We start from the raw sequence: 13,139 nt of genomic DNA on the forward strand, positions 1-13,139 counted from the left end.
TCGAGGAGATGATTTCAGATCTCGTCGAAGAAGAATCGCATCGTAGCACCAGAAATATCGCACAGCAAGTAAATATTTCGCATCCTGTTGTGTTACGGACATTACGACAAACTCAGTTGTACCCATTTTACATTCAACGTATTCAAGCTTACTCCTGAGGATTTTCCACAACGTCGAAGTTTTTGCGAATGGTTGCTTCAGAAATAGGCAAGAAATCTTCAATTTACATCGCAAATACTTATAAATTATTTTGCAGATGAAGCACGTTTCAGTCGAAATGATGTACGTAACGTCCACAACATTCATCACTGGACTATTGAAAATCCACACAAAATACGTCGCGGTGCAACAGTTTTAGTGAACATGTGGGCCCGTATCGTTAATGACACTTTAATAGGACCTTTTGAATTGCCTAGACGCTTAGACGGAGCTTCATATGTAGATTTTTTGAAAATCGCTTGCCGAAGTTATTGGAAGACGTGCCATAAAATGTCTGGCAAAATATGTGGTTACTGCATAACGGAGCCCCCGCTCACTTTTTTCGGTGAGTGCGCAACTTTCTATTACTTTCCACCCGACGGCTGGATAGGCAGCGGTCGCAAAGTTGAAGTGGAAGTTCGTGAGATGGACTAACGCGCAACGCGTGCTAGCGAATTGGATACGTCGCGCTGAAGCTTGTGTGCAAGCAAATGGTGGATACATCGAACATCTTCTACGAAAATCAGCAGTTCTCAAAAGGTAGCTCCTTGCAATGTGATGGTAAGTCAGATTTTAAAATTACATGTTGACATAACGGACATGTGGCAAAAATATTTGACATAAGTTCATTAACACCCTGTATGTTTTATGCAAGTATAATTTCATTTTTAATTCGATAACACATTAAATTAAAGTCAATGCAACTTGACAGCTGCTAAGTTGGTACCTACATTTGACATATTGTACTTTACCTTCGTGAATAGCTTCATTGAATAGTTTCTTATGAAACTAGTTTTTGCTCCACTTCAATTTAAAACATCAAGATACATTCATCATCATCTGAATGAAAAATTATAATGAATAAACCTACCTACCGCTCTTCAGAGGCTTCCAATTCGTTATAAATATAACAGGGTTTACTATAGTATCTAACGCATGTGGGTTTCACCGCTCCGTTTCCATTTTAACCTGGAAAGTTAATCAAATGCGAAAATGGTTTCCATTAAATGATATGCGGCATCATGCGTGTAGGTAACAGCTTTGGTGTGTACGTCTAAACAAATTAAAATTACCTGTTTTGTATGTACAAGGGTAACGATGTCATTAATCTGGTAGCTCAAATATTTAATGTATTCTTCGCGTACATGGTTAAATAAGTTCCGAAGTTGGCTCCCGTCCAACGTGCATTGCTATTTAATCGATACATTGAAATTTAGTATGGCAAAAATTCGGTCACTTCAGGATTTTCCTAGAGCTACGCTAAACTCATTGCATGTTCTTTCGATTTATTGTAAATGTAGTATGTATTATATAGATTGGAATTTCCGTAGTTCTTTTGATGCTGGTATAAATATTTTTCAGGGACTTCTTTCTGACCTGAAAAAGTCATAAAATGTTGTGTTACTATTTATATGAATAGAATCAATATGAAATTCCTAAAGAATGGCGTTAGATTAGTTAGCTAACTATTTTTATTTCCTTTTTTTCCTTAAGTTTTCTTGGACCTTGATTTATTATAAAAAACACAAACATGAAATGGAAACGATGGTTTATTGAAGCAGTACAATTTGAATCCTTTGTTGTAACAAAGTTTTCACAGCTTTCAAACATTCGTAAAAATAAAGAAATAAAGTCACTTTGTTTCAAAATATCTCGAAAAAACGAATAGCTAGAGCTGGTTGCAAACACCATTAAGTTAGTAACAGAATGATCTAAAACTTTCTCCATTTAACTCTTTTTCTTTTCCAAAATAATCCACTAGGTACAAATATAAGAAACCACAGTAATATTTAAGACAAACATATGTCCAGTTATATTAAGAGCCAAAAAACCAACACATACATTGTGCAAGAACGGTATGAGAAATCATGTATCTTATCACTTTGTTGTACCTATAGCATGGGATAACTCGTTCTGTCTTATATTTTCAACTGATACTGTGTTTTAGATTAACTTAGTAATAACGTTTTATTTTTGTTTAACATATGTACTTACCCGTATTAAATATTTCAAATTTTGTATACTGATTAATAGGAAAAAAATTAATTGCGTGATAGAAACAGCTCCAGAGTTTACATTCTCACAAGTTATAGAAAACTAGCTGATCCGACCGAAGTTGTCCTGTCCAAATTTCAGTTAATTTGTTTGTGATCGTTTTGTGAATTTGTGAAAAGCTATTGTAAAATGTAAACAAAGTAAAAAATGACAATAACTTATTTCTGAGTATCATTGTTTCTAATAGCGATTGAGCCATGGGTATTCAATTTGAGGAGGAGTACATTCAGAAGTAGGTACGCCAATGGGAAATTTTACATGTGTTAGGCAGGAATGCGTTTTTTTTCTGTTTTGAAAACATTCAATTGGGCCTCCCGGGAACATAACGAACAAAACAAAAATGAATCAACCAAATATGTCGTTCCTATCGTCAGTTATGATCGAGAGTGCACACACAAGTTATGATTTTTGTATTTTTTCCGAATTTTCCGACTGGTTTGTAATTGTCCCAAATTTGTTTTTCCTGTTAACTTTTTCAGTATCATAACCAGCAAAACAAAAAAAGATTTTTAAATTTTCGGGGGCAACTTTACCAATTCTTCATTCCCTAGAAACCTTATTCGAAAATTAGAAATCGGTCCAGCCAAGTGATGCGCTTACCAACAAATAGCATTTAATTTTATTCATATAGATATAAAAGATATAAAAATTAAAGGAAAAGGAACTATAGTATAGTACCAAAAAAATAAAACAATAATAATTTCTTTACATAACTTCGTTTCAGGTGCAGGTTCTCAGTTTAGTAAAATATTTTCAGTAAATCTAAGGTTAATAATATGAACAGTTTTAACTAAATTTCATTATTCAATTATGTAACGGAAGTTATAATTGGTCTTTTAGTTTCGAAAACTTTTCAGTCGGAATTAATTCAGTCATGCTGAACATTAGTAAGATCAATTTTGTGACACTATTAAAACAAACTTCTGCAATTGAAATTATAATAATTCGATTTGTTTCCATTTGTCTATTAAATTCTTATATTCACTGATAATCATTTTGAATCGATTCATTTACCTGATATCTATGTTAATGATGATTGTACATTTCATTCATGTTGAGGAAAAGTTAGAACGTAACTTAATTATTATTTTAAAAAAAACGAACGCAGCAAAATAAAGTTTAATTTTTACACAAATGTCCCTACATGAATATAATATCTCACAGAAGTTTTATAGACAACGTCCAGCAACGTATGAACGCGGGAATGATTATATAGCTATGACAAAGAAATCGATTATTACGAGAAAAAACAACATGAAAAGGGCTTTAGACTCAATTCTATTTAGAAAACAGTCATCCTCAACATGACGTAGATGAAGGACATGCTATAATTTCAAAGACACCCAGGTACTTGTGAGAACGATAGGGTTTTACAAATTCGTTCAAATAATATGAATCGGTAGGGTTTCGGGTGAGCAGAACATTGTTTTTTTTTTGTCTGAAGAATAAGTAACGACATGAGATCAGAACGCGCAATACACCACTGCCTGTAACTGAAAGCATACGCAACGGCATCAACGATACTGATGGGCGAAGTTGGGACCACACCCCAAACCCCACAGGCGTGGAGTCGCGCAGAGGCATCGCGGATGCACTCCATGTGAGACTTTTAACCTCCGTGCCATTACCATTTCTATATACGTATTAAAAGGATTTCTTATTACCATTTTGTTAAATTATATCTGCTGCTATAGTTTGCAACACTTCTTTGGAAATATTACTGTATTAAATTGGAATAAAATTCTGAAAATTTCCTGTTATATATAAAGAGACGTAACCTTAAAGACATGGGCGGAAAAGTTCTTTTACATGTTTATTATATCAGTGGTCAAGTTAATTTTTATGATTAGTTGTGAGTAACAATAGATTTGCTTGAAAAAAATTATAATAATAAAAATATATATGCTCTTCAAATTTCTTATTTCTTGGCACTTGTTAGCTACAAAATACCAGTGACTCGTATATAAGAATTAGAAGTAGTAATAGTCTTTAATAGTGTATTCCAAATTCATTTGCTGACTGCACTTGAACCCTTTTTTTTATTCAAAAATTGAACTACTTTACACTTATAAACGGTATTGCTTTTATAATTTCTATAAAATTTATAAACATACATTAATGCTTTTCAACAATAATGTGGAAGTAGAATCTGAATTTGACAAAGTGTATACAAATTTGTGTAGGAAATATATGAAATTTTGATACAATTACGTGTATCGTTTAGCAAAATAGAAAGTGAATATATTTTAAAAACTGTAGTAAAATTAATTAAAACACTTTAAATATGACTTTTTGACACAAACGGTAGCAAGTTTTTTATACAAATTATTGTGTACCTACAATGATACAATTGAGTTCATTTTCAACATAATTTTTTTCCTTGTACAAATTGAGTTATTTTTTACTTCATCCCGTAATTAACGTTATTTTTATGTAACTGAAATAATGGAAACAACAGAATAACTCGCAAAAATGAATAGAAAAGTTCATTTTTTTACGTAACCAATATTGATAAAACTTGGCACATATTTATTAATAATTAGGGGAATTTGATGCAGTTAGATATTACTTTTATAGAGTAGTTAAAAATACAATTTTTTATTTCTTGCATATTTTGAGGATCTTGCTTCCTTTTTAAGAAAAAAGATAAAAATTGTTTTCCGCTCGCCTTTGGAAAAATTAATTTAATTTCATTAATAAAAAGAAGTAATAAAAAAGGACATCATTTTTGAGATATTTGAAAACCTGTTTTTTGTTAACTTTAACATCCTGTGTTTTGAAAAAGGGAACTTTAAAACATAAAAGTTCAAATTACCTTTTCCTTTTATTTTTGCATGTTCTATCGCCCACTAATTTTTTCCGATTAAAACTTGTGACGTCCTGTGTATAAGAATATTTACGGAAACAGTCCATTATAAATGGAAACTGCAAACGTAACAGAATATTCTATTCCAGTAGTATATAAATATTTTTATTCATAATTAAAGATCCTTTGTTTATTTAATGTATGTATGATGTACCAAAGGGGGAAGCTTATATATTATTTTGTAACAAGTTTATGTTATTATATGGAGTTTCAGAATTTGGAACAGTTTAATTTAACGTGGCAGGACACTTATTGAAATCGTTCTCTCATTACAAAGTTTTCCCACATCGGCAGGCTAGAGGTAAATTCTAAACTTGATAATTCAGAAACTGAATACTTGTAAACAACTTAGATAATTTTAATGAAATAATGGCAACGACTGTTGAAGATAAAATGTCGAAAGTATATAACTGTTTTCAGTATATACNTCTTGCTTCCTTTTTAAGAAAAAAGATAAAAATTGTTTTCCGCTCGCCCCTGGAAAAAATAATTTAATTTCATTAATAAAATGAAGTAATAAATAGGATATCATTTTTGAGATATTTGAAAACCTGTTTTTTGTTAACTTTAACATCCTGTGTTTTGAAAAAGGAACTTTAAAACATAAAAGTTCAAATTACCTTTTCCTTTTATTTTTGCAAGTTCTGTCGCCTACTAAATTTTTTCGATTAAAACTTGTGACGTCCTGTGTATAAGAATATTTACGGAAACAGTCCATTATAAACGGAAACTGCAAACGTAACAGAATATTCTATTCCAGTAGTATATAAATATTGTTATTCATAATTAAAGATCCTTTGTTTATTTAATATATGTATGATGTATCAAAGGGGAAGCTTATATATTATTTTGTAACAAGTTTATGTTATTATATGGAGTTTCAGAATTTGGAACAGTTTAATTTAACGTGGCAGGACACTTATTGAAATCGTTCTCTCATTACAAAGTTTTCCCAAATCGGCAGGCTAGAGGTAAATTCTAAACTTGATAATTTAGAAACTGAATACTTGTAAACAACTTAGATAATTTTAATGAAATAATGGCAACGACTGTTGAAGATAAAATGTCGAAAGTATATAACTGTTTTCAGTATATACCTCCACTTTAATAACACAGCCCACAAAAAAAGTTCTGTACCTGCATTTTTTAGCAAAACGCTAAAATATCCCCTAAAATAGGGTGAAACACTGAGGATAAGGTAAGCTTTATAATGAAAAGTAACAAATTTGTAAATAGGTACTTCCCCACGTCTAAGGTCATACATACACAATAAAAGTATTTTATTTTATTTTCTATCTTTAATTTCGTCTACAATTATCCACATTTTTTTCCAATTAAGTCCAACTATTTGTTACTGCCCGCTTCTTCTTTATCCTGATGGATATTACAATAAAATCAACAGCATTAAGGTCAGTTAGGTATATATTTCCGACAAAATAATCAAAATTATTCATAATAAGTCAAAAAAGATAGTATTTGACGTTTAATATATTTTTTTATAGTGATACTAACATATGTCCAGCAATACATTTTATTACTGTTCCATCACAATGTAAATCACAAAATGTTTAATAATTGTATTAGTAATGTTTAATTATTGTATTAGTATATCTCGAACGAGACACTTTTAAATTTCTTTAGATTTAACAGCTCGTCTTAGTGCATTAGATAACTGACGAAGGAAACAAGCCACGGTTCACAATGCAAACCCCGGAGCTTCCAGTACTCATCGACGTCTTTTTTACGCACCAAAGTGTCGAACTAGTCAAACTCTAGCAGTAAGTATATCTTAGGATATCTGCATGGTATTTCATCGCCAGACTTGAGGAAATTGATCTATACAATGTTTAACAAATGTAAATATTTTATTTTACATTTCATGGAACCACTCTTATAACTCGGTTATTTTAAATTAAAACGTTTTGATATTTCTAAAGGAAAGTGGTAAAAGGTTAGAAAAATGTATAGAAAAAGGAAGTTGGTTAATTGAAATAGAGATAATTATTGAGATTATTATGTTATTTTCTTCGGTTTGTTGTGAATATATTCAATAAATATAAATTCTTAGGGGGTACTCTTGTTGCCAACTAAATAAAATAAATTGCTTCAGAATTGAACGATCATGTAAATGTAAAAACAAAACTAAATATTTGGGTATCCATATCTCGAGCACTTTTAAAGATATTTTATTAGAACGTGGTGGAGAGAAATTTCTAGGGACACTAAATTATATTATAATATTAACCTTTTAAAAAGAAAAACACGTTTTTTGGAAAAAGTTAAACTCTTTTTAATTTTAGAACCGGACGCTTATGATCAAAATCAAATTGATTCCATCAAATCAATCGCTTTACCGAAAATTATTTCCTACAAATATGTGAAAACATTTCAATATCGATTAAGAGAGACATACGAGTGGTTCTATGTTTGGCTTCTGCAATCTGCACATCGTCTCTTGAGATCAGGACTGTTATGTCCAACATTTTAATATTTGCATTTTATAATTCAGTATCACTAAGACTAAAGTATAAAATGCAAATTTTTAAACTTTGTACTTAGATTAGTTTAGTTCTAGAGAAACGATATGCTTTAGGATATTGTCCTTTTTTTACAAAAATTAAAAATATAACGCATGAACAGTAATACCAATTATTAACTGTTATACCTATTTAATTGAGTAAAGAGGGGAAAGATATCTTCAAAGTAGATGAGAAATTGTCTAAAAAAGTGCAGGAAAAGCAACTCAAAGTTGCAGTTCTAATTCCTAATTTTACTTCAGTTTTATATTTAATTATCAAAGAAAGTAAGGAACCATAAAGTTTTATGGCTGGAAATGGTGGCGGAAAGAACCTTATTTATACTTAATAAATTAGAAGACGTCAAACATAATGATGTAATAAGTTTTATATAAGTTAGCGGATAAAGCGTAAAATGGAAAAATTCTTTGATGACTTGTCCTTTCATAAAATTTATTAATACGGAGGAATTTTAGCCTATTAATTAAGTTCTTTAATTAGTTTATTGCTAGATGATTACGTTTTACCACATATTTTCAGTATTTAGCAATAACTAAGGAACCATTTATATATAGTATTTTAAGTATTTAAGTAAGTATTTTTACTGAAATAAAAAAGTATGTTTAGTATATAAGTTCACTCAGATTAAAATATAAAACTTGTATTACAAGATATTCTTGGATTATTATGGTTATGGTTCTACTCTATCAAAATTATACAAAATTATACTAGTGATTCCTGAAGGAAGATAATGAAACATATTATTTAATTAGTTTATCGGGCATTATTTGACATGGGTTTAATTTATTTACAATTCGTTTAGTGAGAATTGAAAATGAAGAAATTTGCTCATAAATGTATCTATCTATACAGGATGTCCCTGAGAACGAAATTGTTCATCAGGTTGCGCAAAAATATACAGGGTGTTACATATAAAAAATAAGTTGAGATGGTTTAAAGTTGATTAAATTCGGCATTAAATTTCTACCATCCTGTATGAAATTAAGCCATTTTGAAATTATGGCAGGGAAGCTTAAAGTTTTAGTTATGTCCCCTATAAATTTTATCGCTCTAACTTTATTATTGTAAAATACACAGCTTTTTGAATTAGGCAGTGCTTGTTTAATTTTTTTTATCAAAAATGGTTAACTTTAAGAACAGGGAACCATTATGAAAGTTCACCTAAAAATTGACGTAGAAACCAAAATTGCAATAATGTACAGGGTGTTCTATTTAAAATAACGAAGGTGAGGTCAACTTCCGGTATAACCGGAATCTTAGGTGGACGCCATGATTTTAGTTGAGAAGGGCATGTCCGAAAACACTCTGAAATATGTCTAATGTCTCGTCGTCGTGGGACACCCGTATTTATAGTTAATTAAGACACATTAAACAGGAATACTACTTATGTATCTATATTTATTTATACGTAGTTATACCCCTCTGAAAAATAAACAGAACTTTCAACCTCTCTCTCTTGAAAATAGTACCTTTGAACGTAATTTATAGAAGTTCGCTTGAAATTAATTTCTCATTTATTTTTAACGAATGTTTTTTGCAATGGTACAGGTTATTTCTGAATGTCAGAAGTAAAGTTTTTTGAGCAAGGTATCACTAATTAATCAATTAATTTTGGCAGGCAATTCACCACCAATATTTCTAGTCTAGATTCAAGCTAAAATTAATGCGTTCTGTTCGATAATTGGATTTGGGTAACTGATTTATGACAAATTAGTTGTTTGCTTTTACATTTCGGTAGACAATGCGGTAAAATTTATTACTTAAATAAACGTATAAATTGAAATCGCTTACGGTTTTTACTAGGAGAAAAAATTTAATTGTAAATTACAAGAAAATATTTTTTCAATTTTGTGGATGCACTTAAAATAATAGGCCAAACTGTAATGGCGGTATCTACGTCACAAATTTCCCAAAAAATACTTCGTCTTCGAGATACAAGGTGTTTCATACAAGAGTGTAAAGCTCTCGTTTTGCCACGCCTACAGATGCGCAATGAACATAGATATTACATACCTGTTGAAGAATAATTATCTGTCTTTGCAGGTGATCGGGCGCATATCAACTGCACTGAAGCAATAAAAGTACAATTATTGATTGTAATCTGAGGCTTACTTAGGTCTCACTAATCATTTTTGGTCTAATAAAATGGCAACACATTTCTAAAAGACATTAATTAGTCTTATACTATTTTTTAATGGAATTAAAATAAACTTGTTACAGATTTTTAAACCAGTGCAATTCACTCTCTTGTTGGGAATCTTTATTCTGATAAGACACAAACATGTTATTATTTTCCTTCCGAATCTGTTCCTGTCCTGTACTTCCAAAAGCAGAAGTTAGTACCTAGTTATATTTCCCATTTTTTTTACAAACCTTTAAATTAATTTTCAACATATCGTATCTCGAAAAAGAAGTGTTTCCGTTTTGTTATACAGGATGTCCCGAAATTCTTGCAACAAAATTTGGGGATCCGTTGTGGGTACACATGTTCGCAAGTGACCCATTTTTAAGAATTACGTCAAGAGCGCCAGCAGAACGCCGCCAGCGTTCCAAGAAGGCGACCAGACGCGTACCCATATACCTACGACCGACTCCACAGACAGGGACTCTCCAACAAACAGTCGAACCGTCAACACGTCTTTTTCCACAAGCTTAGTTTTCAATAAAAATAGTTTACTATTACTGTTGAGAGAGCGTTTTATTCTTGCTGTACAGCGAAAGCAACCCTCAAGTGGTGACCTCGACGTGATTTTTCAACCGACGTGATCTTTTCAGTGAAAGTACGCGATTTTGTGCAGTTAGAGTGGTTTTATTTGGCGCAACTCAGCAAACGACATGAGCCTCAACGAAAAAAACCAAGTCGAAAATTATACCGCGACGGAAGTGAACCATGTCGCAGTGAAACTTCCACCATTTATTTCGGACGATGCAGAGATGTGGCTTCAGGTAGTGGACAGTGTGACAAGTGAAGAAACAAAGTTTAACTACCCCATTACTGCTCTAGACAGAAACGTGATGAGTGAAGTGAGCGACCTGGTGATGAATCCACCCCAAGACAAGCCTTACTCCGCACTTAGGGCAGCTTTAATAAGACGACTGAGTACGTCTCAGGAACAAAAAACGAGGCGACTCCTAGAGCGCGAAGAAATCGGGGACTCGAAACCGTCCCAGTTTTTGCGCCGATTAAAGGCTTTAGCAGCGTCTACCGTTTCCGATTCGCTCCTACGCACGCTGTGGATAGGGCGCCTGCTGTCTAGTGTACAGGCAATTCTCGCGACACAGAAGAATGCCGCGTTGGACGATGTCGCGGAGCTGGCCGACGCAGTTATGGAGATAGTAATGCCTGGCACAGCGCTTCAGGAGGTGGCCAGATCCAGTCCAGAAGACGACAGACTGAATCGCATCGAGCAACAGTTAGTGGAGATGTCGCAGGCAATGGCGAAGCTATTCGCGAAGAGTGAACCGCGGCGACCGACGACGAGAACACCCAGATCGCGTTCGCAAAACCGATCGCGAAGCCGTGACAGTGACAGTGGTCAGTGCTGGTATCACCAACGTTTTGGTGACCGCGCTCGAACGTGCCGCTATCCGTGCACGTATCGTCCGGGAAACGAGACGGGCAGTCGATGATGGCGAACAGCGACCCGTGGCCGATTCCGCGCCGTTTGTACCTTACGGACACGTACTCCAAGGTCCAGTTTCTCGTCGATGCGGGTGCTGATCTTTGTGTATATCCGCGTGCGCTAGTGAAATGACGCGATCGAAATCGACGTACGAACTTTCCGCGGCAAATGGTACCCCAATTGCTACGTACGGCACAGTGACAATGACATTAAACCTCCGGTTGCGTCGTTGTTTTACATGGCAATTTGTCGTCGCAGATGTCTCTAAACCGATAATTAGTGCAGACTTTTTATCTTTTTATGGATTACTGGTGGACGTGCGCAACAAAAGACTACTTAACGAAACAACGCGAATTACGGCGGCAGGCCAACTCGCGCATTCTGCGACATCCTCAGTTAGAACGATTTCCGGGGAATCTGTGTTTCATAGTCTACTCAAGCAGCGATAAAATGCCACCAAAACGATCAATGGACTAGCGTTCTTCCCACTGTGCTATTGGGAATACGTGCAGCATGGAAAGAAGACATTCAAGCTACCGCGGCCGAGATGGTGTACGGACAGCATCTACGCCTACCCGGAGAATTTCTTTATTCCCGCAGGACAATAGACGAAGAGTTCAGCACCGAAGCGAATTTTGTTAAGGACCTCAGACGTCATATGGAAAGCTTACGTCCAGCCGCAGTTAAACGCCATGGCGACAAGACGCCATTCGTTATTAAAGACTTGGCAACAGCGACACGTGTTTTTGTGCGTGCGGACGGCGTTAAAACTCAACTACAAAACCTATATGATGGTCCGTTTACAGTGATCAAACGCGACGACAAAACATTCACAGTGTTAGTGCGTGGTCGCAAAGTTAAAGTGTCCATAGACAGAGTCAAACCTGCATATTGTTTGAATGATGCGACAGCTGCTGGCGACGAGGACAATAGCCTTCCGTCAACTTCTGCCCCATTATCCGTGCCAACCACACCCAAGGCAATTACCATTAGGTCCGGGTAGAAGGGTCCGTTTCCCTGACCGGCTGCAGGTTCCGTGATGGCATCCATACTGGCAGGGGAGTACACATGTTTGCAAGTGACCCATTTTTAAGCATTACGTCAAGAACGCCAGCAGACGCCGCCAGCATTCCAAGAAGGGTCCACTGACGCCGGAGACCAGACGCGTACCCATATACCTACGACCGACTCTACAGACAGGGACTCTCCAACAAACACTCGAACCATCAACACGTCTTTTTCCACAAGCTTAGTTTTCAATAAAAATAGTTTATTATTACCGTTGAGAGAGCGTTTTATTCTTGCTGTACATCGAAAGCAACCCTCACCGTATTTTTTTTTTGCCAACTGGCCCCCTCTTTCGGAGTTACAGCCCTCTGAAATTTGCCCCTAAGAAGTCCCCTTTTTTATATCAAAACCATATTGTACGAGAATCACTAAATTTGGTACACAGGGATTTTATGACATGTGGAATCTCACAGTGCTAAGCATTTTGGCGAGAGACCCCCTTAAGACACTTTTTCGTGGGCCCCCTTGTCTTTGGAACTAGAAAAGTTTGGTCGCAAATTTATTATTTTTTTTAATTATTTGTTAGCTAGAAAGCCATTAAATTTAGAAACTTTTTTGTCTCTTGATATTTGTTTCGTAAAACGCAATGTTTTTGAGGAAAATGGCGAATCACGATATGCATTCTATCACATTTTGGCATTTTTCTTGAAAACAATGCGTTTTGTGAAAAAAATATAAAGAGACAAAAGGTTTCTAAATTTAATGGCTTTTTAATGGACTGATAATTTTTAAGAAATTTAAATATGCGACTAAATTTTTTAGCTTCAAAGACAAGGGGCCCACGAAAAATTG

At 34.3% G+C, this 13,139-nt stretch overlaps 1 protein-coding gene across 1 annotated transcript; it reads left to right on the forward strand.

Moving 5' to 3' along the window:
• Positions 1–10,491: 10,491 nt before the first annotated feature.
• On the forward strand, positions 10,492–12,282 carry LOC108904497. Its single transcript, XM_018707086.1, has 2 exons — positions 10,492–11,191; positions 11,792–12,282. Exons 1-2 carry the CDS (start codon positions 10,492–10,494, stop codon positions 12,280–12,282), a joined length of 1,191 nt encoding a protein of 396 aa, XP_018562602.1.
• Positions 12,283–13,139: the final 857 nt, after the last annotated feature.

Source organism: Anoplophora glabripennis, unplaced genomic scaffold (assembly GCF_000390285.2).
Source record: "Anoplophora glabripennis isolate ALB-LARVAE unplaced genomic scaffold, Agla_2.0 scaffold150, whole genome shotgun sequence".
Lineage (NCBI taxonomy): Eukaryota > Metazoa > Arthropoda > Insecta > Coleoptera > Cerambycidae > Anoplophora > Anoplophora glabripennis.